General features: G+C 43.6%; 2 protein-coding genes across 3 annotated transcripts in view; one reads left to right on the plus strand and one right to left on the minus strand.

Moving 5' to 3' along the window:
• LOC117736156 (E3 ubiquitin/ISG15 ligase TRIM25-like) overlaps positions 1–22,999 on the minus strand; it is a 706,744-nt gene that overhangs the window by 22,879 nt on the left and 660,866 nt on the right. The window lies entirely within an intron of this gene.
• bmp2k (BMP2 inducible kinase) overlaps positions 1–22,999 on the plus strand; it is a 30,643-nt gene that overhangs the window by 4,075 nt on the left and 3,569 nt on the right. For both annotated transcript variants that reach the window (XM_034541268.1, XM_034541269.1), the window contains exons 2-15: positions 5,594–5,712; positions 6,906–7,011; positions 7,154–7,296; positions 8,982–9,103; positions 10,249–10,330; positions 12,082–12,214; positions 13,112–13,215; positions 13,319–13,398; positions 13,554–13,702; positions 13,787–13,980; positions 14,703–14,909; positions 15,952–16,205; positions 16,861–17,030; positions 17,703–17,792. In XM_034541268.1, the coding sequence (XP_034397159.1) occupies positions 5,594–5,712; positions 6,906–7,011; positions 7,154–7,296; positions 8,982–9,103; positions 10,249–10,330; positions 12,082–12,214; positions 13,112–13,215; positions 13,319–13,398; positions 13,554–13,702; positions 13,787–13,980; positions 14,703–14,909; positions 15,952–16,205; positions 16,861–17,030; positions 17,703–17,792 (1,953 nt within the window). The remainder of the gene's footprint in view (positions 1–5,593; positions 5,713–6,905; positions 7,012–7,153; positions 7,297–8,981; positions 9,104–10,248; positions 10,331–12,081; positions 12,215–13,111; positions 13,216–13,318; positions 13,399–13,553; positions 13,703–13,786; positions 13,981–14,702; positions 14,910–15,951; positions 16,206–16,860; positions 17,031–17,702; positions 17,793–22,999) is intronic.

The raw sequence follows: 22,999 nt of genomic DNA on the forward strand, positions 1-22,999 counted from the left end.
CTGTGAGCGCTCTCACTGGCCAGCCCTGACGCATCCACCGCTGGCAAAGTCAGGGGGAAAGCGGTGAAGCCCGCCTCTTGCTTGATTTTGATTGGCTGTCTGGGCCAAGTGTAACTTTGATGAGAATATTTAAACTTTTATGCATGTCTAAAAAAACGCTAGAAAAACGTACAATGGGGGGGGGAAGGACAATTTTAGTTTTTAGCGAAGCTTGTGGCAGTTTCCAAACCGAACATTATAACCATCATGAAGGGATGATTTATTACAGAACTGTTGTATTTTAAACGACACAATTGCGCCGACAAAAGGCGTCTTTCTCTATTTCAGATGAAAGGATGCTTGAAGCTACTGTTTTTAATAAGGCAGACAAACCTCACGTTTGCAAAGTTCCTTTTATAATCTAATCGACAGTTAGACTTGGTTAAGTGGTTCCACTTTCTATGCAGTTTTACAAGCATGTTAGCAGCAAGGTTATAATTAATTTCTGCCTCGTCTAATCGGGGGTCCGAGCATGGTCTGCTCCTCTTGGCTCAAAACCCCCTTTTTCTCTGAGCATGCTGACTTCACATTGCCGTCAGCAGAATCTCGGAAGTCGCAGTCTGAAGAGATGAGGGCAGCGTGAGGCCTTCAGCGCTGGTCGCTGGGACTCCCCGACCTCAACGAGCCGCAGATCACATAATCAGGAGGTTTCCATGCCAACAGCTAGTGATCTGGACAAATGCCGTACATGCACCCACCAAACGGTTCTTTTGACCTCTGCACCACCAGAAGCTTTACAGACTAGATGCATCAGTTCCACGAGCGGGTTTCTACTTGAAACTAGTATGTTTGTCCAGCTCTTTTGTTGTGCATTTCTTCTCTGGTGTTTGCTTTGTGACAGGATCATAGATGAAAGCCAACGCTGGCCGTTAAGTAAATACGTAGATATGTGCAGCCCTTTTCGGTCCGACACGGTTTGCATAAAGTGGAAACGCAGTCGGCTCAAGCCTGAGGGGGTACGGTTGACTTCTGTACCCGAGATCATTCGGTGTTTTCACCACGACGTCTAAGGACACTATCTAACTCTGGCCCGGTTCAGCCTGAACACAACGTAGGAGAGACATGCTTTTACAACTCTGTGAAAACCAGTCAGACTGTCATGTTTCTTGAATGGATGGTCCTTGAACACATCATGTGCGACGGGCGCTTCCGTCAGAAAAAGCAACTGAAACGAAGCTTTACATTTTGATATCTTATCAAAAAAACATTTTACTGTAGTTTGCTTCAAACCAGAATCTCCAATGCACTAAGTAGAGGTTGTACAAATAGCTCAATATATACTGTAGAGCACGTAGAGCCTCCATCTTTTTGTTCCTACACATTGTTTTGCCAATGCATCCCATCCACATTGTTAGCATACTGTACTGGTGATGAATGGGTGCATTGTGTCGTCGTACTCTAGCACCCGAGGAAGGACGCCGGTACGGACACCCCCCCCCTGGATCCGCCTCTCCACGTCGCAGGCCCCTCCCCCTCTTTTGTGAAACCGCAAAGGACTCACTTTCACGCCACCGAGGGCCAAATGTGGGCGTGTACCCGGATCACAAACGGACGGGCGTTGACGTGGAAGTCCACTTCCGACGTTTCAGTGGACTTCCAGTGGCGGCTTCATGTCTTTCCTCGGCGTGTTTTGAATTGTGGATCATTAGGATTCAATTTGGAGGAATTGAATGTACAGATTCAAATGACTTTTAAAGCAACAGCGTATTGTTGCTTGTGGGAACAGTGTTGTTCAGTTTGTGTAACGTCAAATCGGAGCAACAGAAAGAGGGAGTTCATGTCATATTTGCGTATCGATTTCAGATGATGCACTTTTTTTCATCTTTAAATTGTTGTTATTCCCCAATATTTGTGTCTTTCCCCACTACATTGTACATTATCGTCATTGACCGTTACCCTGTTTGAAGTAATGCATACATGAATGATCGTATCTTGGAAAAGAGCCCTCAAAGATGTCGTCAGATCGTCTCGCTGGTTTTAAAAGTTTCAGTAGTAAACACTGTTGAGGTAAGATGTTTGAGTGCTGGCAGCCAGAACCTTCCAGCTCGCGAAGGCTGCTTACAAGCAAGTCTCCAGCTGTTTTTTTGTTCTCAGATTGCTTCGTTCATTCATTTTAGTGCAGCATCCCACTATCTCCTCTGTGCCACCCTCCTCTCATGCATATTTAACTTTGCTGGATGGGAACTTAAGCGACAGTGTTCGTAGGTTAACTGGTCATGGGTTAAAGAGGACAATGTTATCTTTTGTTTATGTTCAATACCAAAACCGTGACTTGTATAATTAACTCTACATTTTTAATCAGAATTTGTCCATTTTAAAAGGGGAAACTCTCTAAAAGAAATGGCTTTCTCTTCCCTTAAATGCAGCTCTTCAGCTAAAGGAGGCCCTTTTTGAATTGAACTACATTCCTTTTTTTTTTTTTTTTAAACTAGCTTTATAACTCAAGTATACAGCTGTAGTGTTGAAATGAGTGACTCAACAGGGGGGAGGAGAGATGAGCAGAGAGCGGTCTGTTATCTCAGATGACAACATCGTGCTTCAGAGGAAGAACATCTGCCCCATAAACGTATATCCTCTCCGTTCGCTGACATTTAAAAAAAAATCTTTTTCCCTCTCGTTCATCACATGCCGAGTCAGTTGACCACATCTTTTAACCTACGTGTCACTCCTAGTTTTTAAAAAAAAGTTCGCTTAAGAGATGTGAGAACATGAGAAAGCAGATGATTCATGAAATATGTAAGAAATGTGCAGATTAACGTGTTCAATGATCTTCAGCCTCCTGACTTTTAGTGTTGAGATTCAATAGTAGGGCTCAAGTTTTGAAGAAACTGAGTATACGGTTGCCTATGCAGTTATACATTCACCTAAAAAGAACTAGAAAGTGACATGGAGTAAAAGATGCCGGGATACGTTGCATCCCAAGACTTGACAAATCTCCCCTTGTTTCCTGTTCAGGTTCCTCTGGTTCTGTCAGTTGAATTAATTTACACATTCGTTAGTTTTTTGTATATCTTAAAACACCAATACTTGTTTGAAGCCGGTTTCCTGTACAGTGGGGTACCTTTTTGTGTTGTTAAAGGGTCCCTTATTGGTCCAGGAAGTTGGTATTCTGGGCACAAAGCCCCTTTTTTAAAATTCATCATTCCATCCAGAGCCACTTGGGGGAATAATGCTCAATCGTCTACCGCTTCTGTGACTGGCATAGTCATCGTGAGAGGCAACGATATAGTGAGTGTGATGCTGGTGATCCAGGTGTTCCCGGTCAAGACGAGATCTATGAACCCTCCAACGTGTCCTGCATCTAACCCCGGGGGGCCTCTTACCAGTTGCATACCTCCATACGGAGGCATCTTGATCAGATGCCCAAACCTCCAAATTATCTCAGACCGGATTCATCTTCTAATCGGTGCACCTCACGGGACAAGTCCACCGTCTTAGACAAAAAGAGAAGTCGTATAGTCCGACCAAAGGCAAACCAGTGTGAGTGAAGGATGTTACGTGAAGCTCTCCAGTGGGCTGTTCTTCTGCGTCTTGTCCATGCTTGCTTTAACAGCCGGCTCGTTTCAGGATGTTGGCACCCTCGCCCGGGCAAATGGATTCTGCCTTGTAAAATCTGTCATCCAGCCCATGCAACCCCTACATCTTCTTCCCCTCAAGTTTATATCTTTACTATCTGTGCATCCTACACCTTTTATTTAAAACATTTATTTTTATGTCAAAAGCAGTAAATTAAGCTTTAGATTAACACAAGAGGACTTACAGGTGCGGCCAGGTCATGAAGCAAACAAAGTCTTCATAAATGACTGCGTCCTACTGTTTACTTCCACCAGACTGTCACGGGGTTCCTGGATAGCGCCATTTTATTTTTTTTTATATTAAAAATTCTGTTGTTTTTTCCCTGACAAGTTTCTCTTCCTGTATTTAGTGTTTTGGTTTTTGTGGGAATTTGATGCCATTCTGTGTATGTTACCCATTTCAGCAGCGTCAGCATGTTTTTAAGCTTGTCTCATCAGCAGTTTGTATTTGCTATTGTCTATTTTTTTGTAATCATTTGTCCAATGCAGCTTTCCCTGATCAGTGGCAACAAGATCTTGGCTGTTTTTTTTAGAATGAAGCAGAATAGACTTAACCAGCACAAAGTGGTAGTTTCTTCGTTGACGCTAGCTACCGAATGCGCCGCTATGCTTCATAATCAGCTGCATGTTGTGTTTTGTCTCCTCGGCGACCCCGTTCATCCCTCTGAGCTGCAGAATGGCATCAGTCACCTCTTCTAATCCGATAAGCCTGCTCCAGTAACTCTAACCGCTTCGGTTTGTTTACTTTTGCTCTGCCATGTTTCTGTTTACTGTCCTCGTGGGGACACACCGGCTTGACCTGCACGAGTTATTGCTACTTGGGCTTTTTTCTTTTATGTTGCACCGTAACCACAACAACACACAACCTCCTGAGATCTGTTGAAACGGTATGTAGATGGACTCTCCAATGAGGGCCTTTTGTGCCCACCGGCCACTTCAGCTCCAAATCCATGATGGTTTTTCTAAGGTAACTGGTTAGGCAACAAGCACGCCATTGTGGATCCTTTTTTTTTCCTCCTCTTCAGTCTGGCGGACTTTGATGCCCACCACTCGGTGACTCAGAGACCCCCTTCTAATGAGACCGGAGACGGTCCCCTCTCAGTGTTAAGCGTCCATTCACCCAGGAACGTGACGACAGCTACAGCGCCAAAGCTATTTACCTCGACCCCGTCAACGCGCTCCACTCCACCACCACAAAACACCACTTCCCACCAAAAGAAACGGCTCATCTCATTCTGGGATTACCTTGCTATATTTTATAAAGCAATAAGCTTTGTTTACTCCAGGATTACACCGCGTTGGAGTTGGGCCAATACAAGCTTGATGAGCTTAGCCTCCATGAAATGAGACCACTTAGTAGCTGTTCAAATCCGCTCATGGAAACCTTTTTATAATTGGTGGATTACACCAGTTTTGGTTTGGTCTTTTCATCAGCGCTACTCTGTACCTTTTTATGTACTGGGGTTGGCTAGAGATGTACCCTTATGTACTGGGGTTGGGTAGAGATGTACCCTTATGTACTGGGGTTGGGTAGAGATGTACCCTTATGTACTGGGGTTGGGTAGAGATGTACCCTTATGTACTGGGGTTGGCTAGAGATGTACCCTTATGTACTGGGGTTGGCTAGAGATGTACCCTTATGTACTGGGGTTGGTACAGAAATGTAGAAGTCCATTGGCTTGCCATGATTCCTGATACCCAATTGGATAGCATTTTTTTAAAAAGGGGCATAATTATCTCCAAACAATTCTGTATCTTTTTCTTTTGATTTGTTTCACCATATTTGTTGATTTGTGACGTGGTTTACTTTAAAATGTCTTGCAATTGTCTATTTTGCTTATGTGGAAAATCCAGTTTGGAGTGAGCGTTGCTTAATTTCTGCTTCATGAGCAGCTTTTCCACGCAACATCCCGGACGACTATAAAGTACATTGAGCACGCTGGTGTAACGCTAACGCTTGTCAACTTGTGTTTCTCCAGGAGGCTTCTCGGTGGTGTTTCTGGCTCGTACGCACAGCGGCGTCCGCTGCGCTCTCAAGCGGATGTACGTCAACAACGTCCCGGACCTCAACGTCTACAAGAGGGAGATCACCATCATGGTGAGAGCGGCGTTCTCTCCCAATTGTTAATCTCCACGCTGTTTTGTACAATATCAAACTATTTCTTTGGGCTTTTTCTTTCCTGGCTCGATAAAATGCATTCCTCCCTTTCTTTGTGCTATTAATGTCCTGCGTTATTGGACGAATTCAGGAGGGCATTCTCAGTTTTCAGGTATTTAATTTTAAGGGCATAAGTCGCGTTTTGAAATGGGACACGCGGCCTCAAAGCCGCTCTCATAAAGCAAGGTGCGTATGAATGGCTTCATTCCACCGTCCTCACCCGTCCGGTTTGACAGCATTTCCAGTCGAGCAAGAACAAAACACGCTGGCTGAGATTTGTACTAATAAGCACCTTTTAGTGTGTGTGTTAAAATATATATACATACATACATACACATACACATACACATATATATATATATATATATATACACATACACATATATATATACACATATATATATATATATATATATATATATATATATATATAACGCCTCGGGATCCCCCAGAATGAGCTGGAAAGTGTTGCGGGTGAGAGGGAGGCCTGGGTCGGCCTGCTGAACCTGCTGCCACCGCGACCCGACCCCGGATAAGCGGGTGATAATGGATGGATGGATATATATATAATATTATATTTATATAATTTTATATATATTATATTTAATATATTATATTTTATATATATATTATGTGTGTGTATGTATATATATATATATGTATATGTATATATATATATATATATATATATATATATATATATATATGTGTGTGTGTCTGGCCTCAAACGCTGACAGTTCTGACCCGACTTCTTCGCTTCAGGCGTGTCGTTTCTAGTCTTTTACACAACACACCCGTCTGGCCTCCAATGCTGCGTTTAGAACTATAAACAAACGCTTTGACGCTTTAATCCGGCGAATGACTCAAGTTGAGAGAGATTAGCGGCGTCGGGAGCTCTGCTTTGGAGTGAGAGCACAAAAACTCCTCTCGCCACACACAGTTCAGCTCCACTGCAGCTGGATGGTTCTGCTTTCTGAGACGCAGTTCTCCAAAGAAGTAAACGCCTGTGTTTTATTTTATGTGCCGATGTGGTTTCATGGCAAAACCAGCAGGTGAACAGAAGTCGTAGGCACCGCTCCCCTTTGAATGCTCCCGTGTCCTGATGGGTTCCGTGTTCTCGTCTTGTTTTGCAGAAGGAGCTGTCGGGCCACAAGAACATCGTCGGCTACCTGGACTCCACAATCAACGCGTTGTCGGACAGCGTGTGGGAGGTCCTGATCCTCATGGAATACTGTAAAGGTACAGCACCCCTCCCAAACCACGATATATCATCAATTTATTCTCATTTTTGTTTGGGTTAATTTGGCGCCACGGAACTAAAATGACTTTTTTTAAATGAATGGCCAGAGTCCTAAAGCTTCGTCCTTCTCTCCCCCTGCAGAGGGCCAGGTGGTGAAGCAGATGAACCAGCGGTTGAATGTGGGCTTCAGCGAGGCCGAGGTCCTCCACATCTTCTGTGACACCTGCGAGGCCGTGGCCCGCCTGCATCAATGCAAGACGCCCGTCATCCACCGAGACCTCAAGGTGACCGTAGCTCCACCCCTCTACTCCTCAATTCACTGTAAACGCATTGAAATATCGTCCCTAGTATTATACTGTAATTAATTCCCACGTATGCAGCTCAGAGTAATCGGTTACCGGCTCTTCTACCAACAGCGCATTGGCTTTGTATGGATTTGAAAGAATATGTATAAATAGATGGATAATAAATCGTTTACTCATTGTGATAGACCACCGTTAGAGCTGGGGTCATATGGATAAAATCAAATATCACTGTTATAACCTAATACCTCCATATTGATATTGTGAAGATACTATTGGTGCTCTTCCAAAATATTGTATATTCTTGTGACTAAGTGGGTTAACAGAGAGAACAGTCTGGTAAGTTTAATGCAGACTTCAAACCCACTGAATCAATATATTATCGATTGCCCCGGCCTTCAGTACAGTATATTTTCTGATTACTCTCCTATGAACATACAACTGAATTTAATTTTTAAAAGTCTCAGAAAATGTTTGTTATATGTCGATTTTTACATTTCTTGGAAAAGAAAATCGGGAAACTGACTTTTTAAAAATCATCAAAGCAGAATTGCAATCGTTGGAACTCGTGACAAAAAGAAAATCACCAAATAATCCCGACTTCTTTAAATTTCCCCCAAAAGATCTAAACACGTGATACAATGGTACGATCGTTAGTTCCAACCTTCATTCCGTTCCTTCCGTTCTTGCCTTTCACAATAAAAGCCCTATAGGCATATCATATGTATTTAGTCGTTTTTGCTTCATTCATTCACGAAGCCCTCCCTCCGTGCCTAAAGGCCTCGCCTCTCCGCTAACTCGGGTCTCCAGAACAGATCAAGGGTGGCCGGGGGCCAGATCCCACCCTCGTTTGAGTCCATCAGAGGGCCGCCGGGCCCCTCCAGCTCCACAGGCCCGGCCTCTGTTGGCCGTCTGCCTCCTGGCTGTTACGTAACATCACAGGGACACAAAAGGGCCGAGGAGGCCCAGCACCGACAGGGGAAGTGAGAGAAGAAGAAGAAACCTCTTCACCCCGAGCTGTCAACAGTATTGAGACGCCGTGCTGCGTTCATGAGCTCAGCGGTTCCCTGGACAGTTTGAAGTCTTCCTTTGGTCTCTCCTGTGTGAAGCTTTTCTCTGGCTTTCTATTTTTGGGATGTTTGCTCCTTTTCTGTCTTGCGTCTCGTAATCTCGTTGCTCTTTCAGCCCGTTTCCTCTTTTTTTTTGTTTCCCGTCGGTCGCTTCCTCTCGTCTTCGCTTCCTCTCGTCTTCGCTGCTCGTTTCCCCGTCTTCTCCTCCACCTCCGCCCTCGTTTCTTTTACGATCGTTCTCTGTGGATTAATGAGGGAATACGAGCATTTTAGATCACGTTTCTGCCAATTGAGTTAACTCTCAAAAGCAGCATCCATGCAAACATCACACCGAACACGACAAATAGTATTTTTTCAATGTCCAGTCTCTGCCGTTTTATCTTAAAAACCAGAGCGCTTAAATGAACATAATGTAAAGATAAATAATAAATACACAGTAGCTGAAATTAAATACTGAAATCTCCTTTTTCTTTCTTTTGAACTGATGGCGGGTTTTTTTTCTGAAGATTTAATTACAATTTGACGTGTTTAGCTAAACCTACTGTGAGGAACCAACCAGTCTCGGTGTAAAACGTGTCTCTGTTCCTTTTTCACCAGGTTGAGAACATCCTGCTGAACGACCAGGGGAACTACGTGCTGTGTGACTTCGGCAGCTCCACGCACAAGATCCTGCTGCCGCACAAAGACGGCGTGGCCGCCGTGGAGGACGAGATTAAGAAGTGAGTTCCTCGGTTACCTGCTGCCGTGCTCTGGCTGCTGCAACAATATTATCCTCGTGTAAAAGCATTGCTATTAAAGACGTGCATATATTGGGTTAACTTTGGGGAAGTTAACCTGCAGTTCCACTACGGGAACATGGTTCGTTAACCCCCCCAGAAGGTGCCTGATTCCGAGGAAGCACTTGATGATGGCTCAAGACCTTCCAGGGACCACCGATTCATAATATTACTAATAATACTCAAACTCATGCCTCCAGATGGTTACAGCTTGGATTGTGTGATGGAAATTTCTTACGGTGTAAACCGGCGAGCAACTGATCCCGTCTCGGTTGAGTCCTGATACGAGACGGCGCAGTTTGTCGCGTCTGATTCTCCGTTTGCGTTTCCAACCGCTGCAGCCCGGCGTTCACAATCTGGCCCGTTTTACTTTCACCACGTTTTTATAGCTGCAGTAAAGCGCAGCATGTGGCCTTCGTCAGGCCGGCCGTGCACGAACCGTCACTGAACTCGGGGCGACTCAGACGGGCGCTTTGCTTTTCACATAACCGGCTGCTTTGGTTATTATCGGGATGACTGAGAAGAAAAGAACTGCTGGATTCCATTTGTTTGTGTGTGTGTGTGTTTCTGTGTGTGCCACTAAACAGAAACACACACACACACACACACACACAAGTAAAAGTACATAAAAATGTAAATACTTTACACGGAAAAGTCCAGCTACACATTTTTATGGCGCCTATACTGCAGTTTTTGTATGAAAAGGTGCCATACAATCTATTATTAATAATAAATATTGTGTTAACATTTATGGCCCAGAATAAATCTGCTCCTGTAGGTTTAATTATGCTTTAACACGTATAAGCTGCATTTTCATGCTGTGGCTGGGTAGTTTAATCTTTACCAATGAATCATACTTTTTGAGTTTGTGCAGATGTTTTACGTATCAGATCAAAGCCTCACGAGAGACTATAGCTTGTGAAGTATGCATGTATCTCTGTGCGCCGCTAATTAACCATTTATAGATCATTCTGACACTATTGGTAACAATATTTATGTGGAAGAAGTCACAAATCGTACTTATTTGATTCTGTCCCCATTTGAACTTTGACCTGCCGCTGACTACTTCCTGTTTTTGTGTCTCGCAGGTACACGACCCTTTCATATCGGTCGCCGGAGATGATTAACTTGTACGCAGGGAAAGCCATCACCACTAAGGCTGATATATGGGTAAGGGCCTACACACATAGAGTGAGTGTGTGTGTGTGTGTGTGTGTGTGTGTGTGTGTGTGTGTGTTGCACCCTGCAGGGCTGGTTTGTCCTGGACGTGTCCCGGGTGTCACTCTTTTTTTTTTGGCAACTAAATTTGACTTTTAACTGCGTTTCTACGGCACAAAAGACATTCCAATGGCTGCTGGACATTTACGTCCGTAGAGGAAATTCCAGGCCGCAGAGTTTAATTAAAACGCCAATGAAACGAACCGACGCACAAGACGTTGTCCAAAGAAAACTGAACGATTCTGTTTTTTAAAAAAATTTTTATCCAAGTCTGAAAGGCTTCTCCCCGTCCAACATGTTGTGGTTCTTTGACCCAACATTGCTTTTAGACAGGAGACTATTCTGTTTAACTCTGAAAGGATCGTAACCGGATCTGGATTCATTGAAAACATCAACACCTCCTGCTGCTTTTCTAGTGCATTCCCATGTTCAGCCAATAAATCCATGTCAAAGTCTCAAATGAACAGTTGATTTTTAACTACTTTCCCCCTCGTCTCTGATTGGATGAACCGGTTCCGATACCAGACGAGTTGATTCGATGACACACAATCCGCGTTGATGTGTTTTTGAACGCTCTTTTCATGGTTCTCTATGACACAGAATGAGCAGGAGCTTAAAATCTGGCCTCTGGCTGTGGGACGCACAAGAAAAACACCCAACTTCCTGCGGACCCCCCCCCCAAAGAAACCTGCGTTCTCACTTCCTGCTCTATGTTTAGCCTCCGAGCACTTTCTACTTCCGCTGTTGGATTAAGAGTTTAGTCTCGGACGGGATTACGAGCCCGTTGGAGGACTGTGAGGAGTCTTCAGATAGACGCGGAGTCCAAAGTCTCTTTCATCTCTAAACGGCATCAACAACAACAACAACAACAAGATGCTGGAGCCAAATATAGCCCACTGAATATATGATTTGTAGACGGCCGTATGTAGTTTTTATTATTTGAAAGCGTCTTTTTAGCCACTGACATAAGGAGCAGTGATTCTTTAATCAGGCCTGTGTCGCTCATCGGGTGGAGAACCAACAAAGTTCTGCTGTGGACGGATTTTAGTCTCTTTAAAAGAATCAATATCAGTTCAAGTGTACGTTATATTTAGAATATTTTCTTTATGACGAGGAACTGAAGCCGTTACACAAAGTATAGGTGGAGTACTGTGTGCGTGTTCTTAAAGACTGTTCTCTGTGTCCTTAAATACTGTTCTCTGTGTCCTTAAATACTGTTCTCAGTCCTTAAATACTGTCCTTAAAGACTGTTCTCAGTCCTTAAAGACTGTTCTCTGTGACTTAAAGACTGTTCTCTGTGTCCTTAAAGACTTCTCTGTGACTTAAAGACTGTTCTCAGTCCTTAAAAACTGTTCTCAGTCTTTAAAGACTGTTCTGTGACTTAAAGACCGTTCTCAGTCTTTAAAGACTGTTCTCTGTGTCCTTAAAGACTGTTCTCTGTGACTTAAAGACTGTTCTGTCTTTAAAGACTGTTCTCAGTCCTTAAACACTGTTCTCTGTGTTCGTAAAGACTGTTCTCTGTGTTCGTAAAGACTGTTCTCTGTGTTCTTAAAGACTGTTCTCTGTGTTCTTAAAGACTGTTCTGTGTTCTTAAAGACTGTTCTGTGTTCTTAAAGACTGTTCTCTGTGTTCTTAAAGACTGTTCTCTGTGTTCTTAAAGACTGTTCTGTGTTCTTAAAGACTGTTCTCTGTTCTCTCCACAGGCACTTGGATGCTTGTTGTACAAGCTGTGTTTCTTCACACTTCCTTTTGGGGAGAGTCAAGTCGCCATTTGTGACGGAACCTTTATCGTTCCAGATAACTCCAAATTATCCTTCAACCTGCACTGTTTGATCAGTAAGTGTGAAACTGAGTGTTTGTTCTCATGGACCAGAACCAGAACCACCGCACGGCACCATTTAGGGACACTAAGATTATTTATCCTTTAAAAAAAAAGATGTTTAGCAGTAATACCTTTCACAAATACACATAAAGAAGTACTTCTAGTGACGTTTGTATTTGGGAGTAATACACACTTCACTAGAAGTACTTCTCTAGAAGTGTGTATTACTCACTCTAATACACGCTTCTGTAGATTTTGACTGTTGGCTTTACTTTGTCAAAGTATTTTTAGATTTGGATTTATTTTAAACGTGTAACAAAAGATCAAACAAACCGATAATTAAATAATGAAATTAACAGTAAACGTATACAAAATAAATAAGTACATGTCTAAAAAGGAGTAGCCAGAAGTGAACACTTATATATTCATACTCTAAATATTTTTTTTATTTAGAACTACATTTACATAAATAATTAACTTGACATAAAAATAAATACACCTGAAAAGTTCATGTTTTTAATTTTATGTTTGTATATTTATAATTGTCATGAGCTAATAACTTTTTCCTTGTTCTGTTTTATTAATCCTGAAGGAAAATTCGTGAAACTCTTATTTTATTAACGAGTGACAAAAGTTCCACAGTTTCAGTTCATTTGCACAACTTCAACCAGTTTGAACCGGTTCTTCCTCGTTTGCCTTCAACTCGTTCCACTTCCCTGAATGCATCCTCCCTTCTTTTGTTATGCTTTTACATTTTAATATTTGACCGACAGCGCCACTCTGTGGCCAAAGAGAGGAGCTGCCCATCAGCCAGTGAATAAAACGACCCCCCCCCTTCTCTCTCTCTCTCTCTCTCTCTCTCTCTCTCTCTCTCTCTCTCTCTCTCCCTCTCTCTCCTCATCTTTTATTAGGATACATGCTCGAACCGGAGCCGGAGAAGAGACCCGACATTTACCAAGTGTCCTACTTTGCCTTCAAATTAGCAGGAAAAGAATGCCCGGTGCCAAATCTCTTCGTAAGTCCCCCGGAGTGAAGCAATCGCCGTCCGTTTGACTTTTGCATCCATTTGCATGTCGACATAATCCTCCTGTTTTATTTATTTATTTATTTCTCCCCAGGACTCTCCCATCCCGACGTCGCTTCCAGAGCCCCTCACCGCGAGTGAGGTCGCTGCTCAGAAAAGCATGACGAAAGCCAGGTAGTTAACACAAAATGGAACAATAATAACTATTAAAGAATAATGTGTCTTTTAAGTAACGTTAAACGCGTGCATTGGCGCACACTGCAAACCCTGCATGTGCGGAGGCTCATGATATATCACAACAACAACAACTTCTGACTCCTCCCCTCCAGGATAACGGACGACGTCGGCCCGACGGAAACCTCGATAGCTCCCCGACAGCGGCCAAAAGCGGCGAACAGCAACGTGCTGCCGCTCGCCAACACCGTCACGCCCGTCAAGACGACCGCGCAGTCGGCGCCCGTCAGCAACGGCCAGAAAGGTGACCAATGTGGCTCTTTTAATGTCTGTGGAAGTTTCCCGTTGTCCACCGTGTGGTGTCGAGTAACTCCGTCTTTCCCCCCAGCTCCCACCCCCGGCTCCGGGCAGCCCTCCATGCAGCCGCAGCCCAGCAGTCAGCAGCACCGCGTCCTGCAGCAGCTCCATTCTGGTGACCTGCGCCTGCAGCAGCTCCAGCAGCAGCAGCAGCACCAGCAGCAGCAGCAGCAACAAGCGGCGCAGCAGCAACATGTGACCGCGCAGCAACTCCAATACCTCCAGGTACCTCCACCACACCGATAGGACCCTGATCTCCACACTCACGACCTTTTTGAGGCACGTTCCTGCTAAATAAACGAGGGTTTATAGTTCGGTCCCGATGCCGACGAGTGTTTGAAAGATCTCCATCGGACGCTTTGAACCCTGTAAGAACACATTTCTGCAGACTTTGCCCACAATTCATAGCGTTGTAATGTTAAACACAGGTTTAACCTCGGGACATGGGAGTTCAACCTGGCATATTAATGTTACACGAAGACATTAAGGAGTTAAGATGGTCCATAAAAACACAGAAAATAATGTGTTTTTCTTCTTAATGTTTATTTGTATAGCACATTTCACCAAGACTACGTGGCTTAAAGTGCTGCACATTCAGAAGTCTTCCTTTTTACAGTTAAAATAAATACTTTTATTTATTATACCATTTTATTTACATTTTAAGTGTAATTTAAAGAATTTCAACATTCAAAATGACAAATATCAACAAAATAAAGATCACAAACAAGTACATACATTATTATGACAATTACCTTATCTCGTGAGGCAAACGCCTGGAAGACTTTTAAGTCTATAATTCTATAATATAAACACCTGCAATTGTTCATAACATGTTATGACGTAGCATAACTAATAAGTCGAGTATGAAAAGCACGATGACGTTTGTAGGTTGAATCTGCTGCAAGCTGCTAAAGACGTGTTTCCACTCCCCTTTCCGACCCCCTCAGTACCAACAGGCTGTGCAGCAGTCCCTGCAGCTTCAGCAGCAGCAGCAGCAGCACCAGGCTCTCCTCCAGCATCAGCAGCACCAAGCTCTCCTGCACCATCAGCAGCAGCAGCAGCAGCTGATGATGCAGCAGCCGTTGTACCAGCAGCAGCTGGCCCAGGCCCAGGCCCAGGCCCAGGCTCAGGCCCAGGCCCAGTACGCCGCCATGGTAAGTGCCGATGACGTGGACGTCCGTCCGACCCGCGTTTCCTTTCGAAGGAGGCTTCCCCGACTCTTAAGGCGTGACGGGAATATCCGAGCAGAAGGATCTCCGTCCAAAAACGGCAGTAAATAGTTTGCTCAGATGGCAGCGAAAGCACATGGCGACGCAGCGTGAAGCGACGCGGAGCCGAGCGCTTCGTTCTTTAGGGTCGTCACAGCGACCCTAAAGAACCGCTCCCTCCGTTCCAAACGCTGGCAGCCGGCCTCTCCTCCCCTCCCCCCCCTCCCCCCCTCCGTCTGTGCCAAGCGGCGTTGGAAGCAGACGCTCCGGAAAAAACTTCCTGCCGACTCCGCCAAAAAAAATATTCATAAGAACTCTCATTCACGCAGAATCGAACGCAGCCGAAGCGCCGCCGTCTGCGTTTTATTTCAGAGGCAATCTGGTTCTGAGCGAAGCCCCGCGAGGGGGAACCGGAGCCTCCTCCTGGTGTACGAGGCGGCGCTCCACATCAACGCTCTCCTTAGTCCCCAAGATGCCCTGCGAAGGGTTCAACATGCCATGAGGGCGCTTCGCTAACACGGTGGAACGACAACGGATTTAATTCCTGCAGACTTTTAAAAGAAAAAGAAGGCTGAGGACAAGAGCAGCAATGCAAGATTAAGATTGAAAGAAATGGAAACGTGAACCATAATTAAAGAAAAAGGTTCTTTTTGAGTTTGTTTCCTTTAGTGGATTCACGTAAACACCCTTCTTCTAGTCAAAGATCTTCTATTCAAAGATCTGCAGTGAACAAATCAACATACGCGTGTTCTACCGGAATGAAAAGTTCATTGAGTTCACTATGTTGACCGACGTGCTGTTTGACTCTCATTCCTTCACCCTCCCCCCCACCCCCCCCTTCCCCCCCGTTTCCCCGGCTTCACCAAAATCCAGAACTGGTTTTCTAACAACATTTCATCATCTCGTTGCTGTCATTATGCGCCATGAAATCAAAAGGTCCGTCCCTCAACCCCTTCCCCCTGTGCTCCCTCTCTTCCTTCCCTAACAGCTGCACCACTACCAACAGGCTTTTGTCCAGCAGCAGCAACAGCAGCATCATCAACAACAACAACAACAACAACAACAACATCATCATCATCTCCAGCAGCAGCAGCATCACCTACAGCAGCATCACCCCGCTCAGCAGTCTCTCCCGTACATGTCCTCCCCTCTTGAGTTCCAGATGCCACTGGGCTCCTACAGCGCCACCAGTGCCCGAGCTCCAGCTGGGCAGCCTACGGACGCCTCCTACAACAACCCCAGGTAGTGTCCCTGAACGCATCATATTGTCCAGCATGTACGTCTCGCTACATATGGAAGAAAATTAAGTTCATTTCTTGGTCTTTTTTAAAATTTATTTTTATTACAAAATGCAGCCATATCACATATTCTCATTGAAAGTATTAAATTAACTCTTAATGCTTACTAAGCCACCATTGCCGTGCTTACTATCAAATTAGTTAATTTCTTTTAAATCTCTGAAAATGTAAATTCTGTATTTCTGGTCATAAAAAACTCATTGTAAAGTATATTTAAAAAAAAAAAAAAAAAAAACCCTAGTGTAGTATTTCGATTTAAAAGCAATTAAAGTCATAGAATATCATGTCAAAATAAAGTATAGTAAGTAAAAACATTAAAGCATGTAGGAAAAAAAAGAAAGATAGGTCAGTCTGGAGTGAGTGGGAGCAGAAAAAGGACGGCGTTTATTTACATCAAGTCAACTCTGCATGTTTTTAATAAAAAGGTCACAAACGGAAGGAAGACGAGAGCTTAAAGTTCTGCCTTTTTAAACTTCTAGAATGAAGCGGCGGCGGCGGCGCGGTTTACCCCCGTTAAACGCCAGCCGTGCTCCTCCCCGCCACCCCACCGTAACGGGCCGCTCTTCTGTCTCCCCCCTCCCCCCCCCCCCCCCCGGTAGAAATGCTCTGCTCGCGTCCGACGGGTTCACGCCGCCGCCCTCTCAGAGCGGCCACGGCGCGCTCGGCCATCCGCCCGACATGTCGCGCTGGAACCCGTTTGGAGAGGACAACTTCTCCAGGTTGACCGAGGAGGAGCTGATCGACCGGGAGTTTGACATGCTGAGAGCAAGCAAGTGACCCCCACCCCCCCCCCCCCCCCGGCCTTTATTTAAATGGATCATCTGTCTCCTCCTGTGTTCATGTTGCTTTGACCTTCTGAACCCCCAACAGCAGTTTCTGGGCGCGTTCCTTCCTCTCACCTTTTTTACTCGTTTCTTTTACTCCGATACACATAAAAGTCCTCACGCTCACTCTTTAGTGCAGTAAAGCTTTAAAGTTTAATTTCTCTGACAAGAAATGGGAAAACAATGGAATCTATATATCCGTCAAGTGTTAACCAATGTAGGACAAATTAAAATCAAAAAATGAGGATTCCATGAGTCAAATCTGACAAGTTATGTCGTTTTTTTTATTTTTGCGAGATTGTTAAATGAAAAACATGCTTCTTCTTCTTTTCTTTTTTCAATCATGCCGGCAGGTTCTTTTGGGGGTTCAGAAGGTTAAAAATAAAACCTTTCTGGACACAACTTCTTCTTTTTTTTTTTTTTTTGTTGTAATATTTCATGTTTTTTTGTTTTTTTAAAATGAAAACAGAGGCGTCGACCACAGTATTGCACCGTCTAAAAAGAAAGAAAATGAATCGTGAACAGATCGACGGCCGATTCCACCTCGTCTATGCGCCGCTGTGTGTAAAACATCTTGTATAATAAGCGTTTTGCATATTGTGACGTCCTCCACACAGATCAGGCAGAGGAGAGGACCGCTAGCCTGGAAGCGGACCGCCCGACGCCGGAGGACCTGTTCGGCTCCGCCCCCTTTGTGGCCGGCGCAGGCAAGTCTTAGAGGAGTCTCTGCAGAGAGGACCCGCCACTGTGGAGCCACCTGCCCCCCCCCCCACACACCCCCACCCTGTCCAGCTCCTCCGCTCCCTCAGCGGGGCGTTAAAAGCCAATGATCAGTCCCATTTGTGTTGTGTCCCCCCCCCCCACCCAGTGTTTAGTCCCATCGGTTGTTCTGCTGTCGGTATAAGCGCGAGGTTGGTAATTCGCAGCTCGCCTTTTTTTTTAAATGTTTAACCCCCGCGGCGCCGTGGTCGCCCTGATGTGTAAACAACCCTCTTTATGCAAGACGAAGTGTTCTGAGTCTGTGTGGGGTCACCGGGGGAAGAGAGGCACCACGCTGCCGCGGGGGTCACCCCCCCTCCCCCCCCCCCCCCCCCCCTGTCTGGATCAAATGGCATGAACAAGGTACTAAACCCTTAAGATGCACATAATAATACTAGCTCGTCTGCGTAAGAGGACAGTAGTTTTTTCTTTTGTTTGTTTTTCTTTCTTCCGTGCATATAAACCTTCCATCTCACTGTGTCCATCAAGGAACGCTGCAGAACGTTGCTGCTGTTCCTACAAAGCAATATGAACATAGACACGCGGCTGAGTGACGTCCAACGTACACACTGATATTGATTTATAGAGGTGAAGAAACGTCTTGATCTGTTGTGTTTAAAACTTTTAAGTTCCTTCCTTTTTTTTTTTTTTTTACAAGATAATGTAAGTTTTCCACGTGACGTATTTGTTGTAATACTAATCCCCACCACAAGAGGCCGGAATGCACTACTACCCCATATTCCACATGGGATTAGACACGTTTCCCCTCGTAGTGGTCCACCTTGTGGCCAACATGAGTATTACAACCATCAACACGGAGAAATGCTCGTGACAAATCTTTTTCCTTCGCCCCCGTCACAAACAACGCAGCTCACCAGGTATTTTCACTCGTTAGACAGCCTTTCTAATTAATAATTAACAACCTTTTGAACCAATCTCGTATAGTATTCTTAATATTTGACAACACAACACATTGGAGCGCAGCATCATAAGGAAATGAGACTCACCCCTCTCTCTCTCCTCGTGCTTGTTCAGCAGATTTGAAGTCCTAATCGCCCCCCAAAACGTCACTCAGCCCTGCGACCAATTAAAGAAACTTGAACTTCTCAAAGTTTGCGGCTCTTCGCCGTTTTGTTTACATAAAAAAAATAACACACACCTTGGAACCCCTCTTCAGCCATTTAAAAAAAAAAAAAAAAACTGCAACACCGTTTGGAACTCCGACTTTATTTGGCGATGAACGCTAAAAACGCGCCGAGATCCTTCGAGGACGTTTTTGTTTTCCTTCCTTTTCTCAAGTAAATTCATCTCTCGTGTCCTTTTTTTAAATTTTTTTTTTTTTTAAAAAGATGATTATTGCGGCAGTTCAGAGTAGAATACGGTAACGATGCAATATGACCTCCCTGAGCACTTGAATTTAGGTGTGGAATTATTTTTGTCATCTTTGCTTGTTACTCGTTAACCCCCCCCCCCAAAAAAAAAACTGATTAAAGGGACCTTTCTTTTTACTTTTCTTTTATTTCTTTTTTTTACTGAATTTAAAATACAGTAAGGTCAAATGAACCCACAATGTAGTGACTTACAGGCTGGCATGAGAAAACCCAGAAAGGTCAATTAAACCCACGATGTAGTGACTTACAGGCCGAAAAAAGGTCAAATTAACCCACAATGTAGTGACTTACAGGCTGAGAAAACCCAGAAAGATCAAAGTAACTCACAATATAGTGACTTACAGGCTGGCATGAGAACCCTGAAGTGTCAAATTAACCCACGATGTATTGACTTACAGGCTGAAAAAAGGTCAAATTAACCCACAATGTAGTGACTTACAGGCTTAAAAAAGGTCAAATTAACCCACGATGTAGTGACTTACAGGCTGGCATGAGAAAAGTCACATTTTTGATCAGCCTGTTGGCTTGTTAGCCTGTTAGCTTCCTGTGTTGGTGCTGTCAGTGTTTTTTTATTTTTTATTTGTTTAAGGTTGCCGGTGATTCTTTAAAATATCTTTGTGCAAACACACCGCTGGCAACGAGCATCAATCAGCCGGGTTTTACTCATTAATAACTCATTTCTCACTGATCTGCCTGAAGGAGCTTTAGTTTAAACATAATTTCACCTGTTTTTATGAAATACTAAAGACTCCTCCGGACGAAGGACGATAACTCTTAAGAGGAACAACAACAATCAACCAATCAGAATACAACACAAAATACATGATACGTGCCGAGGGTTTATTAAGAACCCTCAAAATAAAACCCGGGACTTCCACCAAAGTTTTAGTTTTGCAGAAAGCTTCCCGTAAAAGTATTCTTCTGTAACGGCGTCGAGCAGAGCGTCTCCGCGTAACAAACAAGATGGCCGACGTCCCCCATGTTGCCGTGGTGAGACTGAGACTGCACCAACGCCGCTTTTATTGCAAATCCTACGCTTTTCTTTTCTTTCTTTCTTATTTTTTAGCGGAAGTCGTTCGGTTTCCATTTCTAGATGCAAAGTGCCTTCGAGTGGCATTTTTTATTTTTATTTACTTTTTTCTTTCTTTCCTTTTCGTCTGGAGAATTAAAAATGTTCAACGTTCGTATGAAAGGAAAGATCTTTTTAAAGAAGTGATTCTGCGTCATCTTCTTCTCATGGGGGGGACAATCTTTTCATGTGTGTTCTATAAACGAAGCGTCCGGCCACTCGGATTACTCCCATAATATTATAAATGTCTGAGAAATAAAACCTGAGCTCTGAGGAGTCTCGTTCTGAAAGGTGGAAATCGCCTTCCCCATAACTCTAATCTACGCTTCCTGCCCTCCGAGTCTCACGAGTCACGTGACCCTCTTGTTGGTCTTGTCGGGTTCTTTTCCGTGATGTCATCGGACGCTTGGCGCAAGGTGAACCCGCCTGAGGGCTCCTTCAGGAGTGTAAATGTAACGCGTTGCTGGTGACGCCCTTCATAACTTTTTTTATTTTGTATTGTCATCCATACAATCCTAAAGGGCCGTATGTTTGTGAGTGACCCATCTGTCATCCGCGCAGACATGAATCACAACACTTTGTGTTGTTTTTTTTTTTTTTTGTACAAATATGTTAAACTGTAACTCGATGTGAAGGTAAGTTACGGAGAACGGTTCACGCTCATATCGCTGCCTGCTTTCATCGGGGCTTTAGGGGGGGGGGGGTGGGGGGGTATTTTATATTTTAATTTGCTTTGTTTCTATTTTTCATTCCGTAAGACAGCCATACTCAGAAACATCTTGTTCGTGTGTACTGGTGGATGGATCTAGAGTGTGGATAAAGGTCGACCAGAGCCATTAACTGCACTTTAATGTTCTTTTTTTTATTTTTATTATTATCCCAGGGTTTTATGGGATTAACAAGCAAAACCGTTGAATATGTTGTTTTATATATAATATTATTTTTTTCTTTTTTTTTTTTTTTTTTTAAATCTGCAAGTTTCCTGTGCTTTTATCTTTGTCTTCAAGGGTTTGGTTTCTCTTCTTCTTTTCTCCTCTTTCTGTCGGCTTTACGTCTAGAAACAACGGGTCACTGCGTCTTTAAATCCTTTGAGTTCATCCTCGAGGAGGGAAAAGGCCACGCCTCTTTAGTTCCCCTCCTGCAGAAAGATTCCACCTATAGATCAATAAGTTGTCTTCTACATATCTTTTGTTTTTGCAACAGACTATGTAAAAAAAAAAAAATAAACACAAAAAAAAATAACGGTCCTGTATCATACTGTGAGTGTGAATGTATTTCTTTATAGAATGTAACTGATAAATAAAAAAACCATTCAAAATCCAAATTCACTTTGATTCCTTTTTTTTTTTTTTTTTAAGTCTGGTAAAGTTTAGCCTCCACCACTCCACCGTGTGCAAGATGTTCCTGTTGGCTGTCTCGGTTTGAGCTCTCTGTCCAATCAGAACGTAGCAGCAGGGAAGGGGGCGGGGCGTCAAGCCAGGTCAATTTTTTTTTTTTAAAGTCGAACCGGTTTTATTTTTTGCTTTAATTAGACTGACTTTTTAAAACCGGTTCCAGGTTTCAAGACCAACTGAATATCTTCCAACTGTGTCTTCTGTCTGAAGGGTTGTTTAAACTTATGCTGTCACATCATTTATTAACACAACGTTAAAGATTCAAAGGTCTTGTTACGAGAGCCAAGAACAGGAAAAAAATAACAATGGGCAACATATTTAAATAATTTACATTCACATTGCATAATAATAATACAAATAATATGGTTCTACTTATAAATGGAGAAGTTGTTTAGAAAAAAGTATTTTAATTTCTGTTATTCAAACCTGAACAGACTAAATAATTCAGATTGTAAAAGAGCAACAAATACTTTACGTAAACGGCAACTTTGAATAAACTTCTCACACCCGGGTCTTTTTTTATATTTATTTATGTATAAGTGCTAAGAAAAAAAATTAACCTCCATATTAAAAAAGTGATTTTCCTCCAGTGTTGTCGTTGGAATAAAATCATAGAAATGAGAAGTGTTTTATTTAATCTGGTTACATTGTAGCCGGTATGTCGTGTAATTAATTAATTAAGGACGCAAGTAATGATGAGTTTACATGGATCAAAAGTTTCATCCTCAAAAACAGTTTCTGCACAATTTTATGGTGATTTGACACCAAAAGAGAAATATGAGTCGACTGTATTTAAAAACAATTTTGATTAAATAAATCAGTCGGTTCATGTTCTGCTCAACAGGTGACGCCATCACGTGTCTCCATCCTCCATCTTTACACCCCCCCCCCCCCCCCCCCCCCCACAAACTAAATCTGAAGTCTTCTCCCGGGATTAGAAGACGAGCTCACGGACATTAAAGTCTTTTTGATATATCTCATCTTTCATCGCTGCCTTGTTTGATTTTTGTAGAAACAGAAAAGCTCTTGGCCGGGCTGCCGCCCCGTGCTGCCAGTTTGGGCCCCGGCGCTCTCAGCAGGGGGTCCGCCTCCTGATATCGAGCCCCCCCCCCCCCCCCCCCCCTCCCCCCCGCTCAGGGGGAACAATGACTTGGCTCATTGTGCGCCGCACAATTTATTTCCAATATAATTGGAGACTATCCACTCGCTAATTAGGCTAATCTCTTAAAATTGTCATTATGCAAATCTCTTGAAAAATAAATGTTTTCATCAAATGCCAACTGTGCGTGATAATTTATAGA

This window comes from Cyclopterus lumpus, chromosome 9 (assembly GCF_009769545.1).
Source record: "Cyclopterus lumpus isolate fCycLum1 chromosome 9, fCycLum1.pri, whole genome shotgun sequence".
NCBI classification, from domain to species: Eukaryota; Metazoa; Chordata; class Actinopteri; order Perciformes; family Cyclopteridae; genus Cyclopterus; species Cyclopterus lumpus.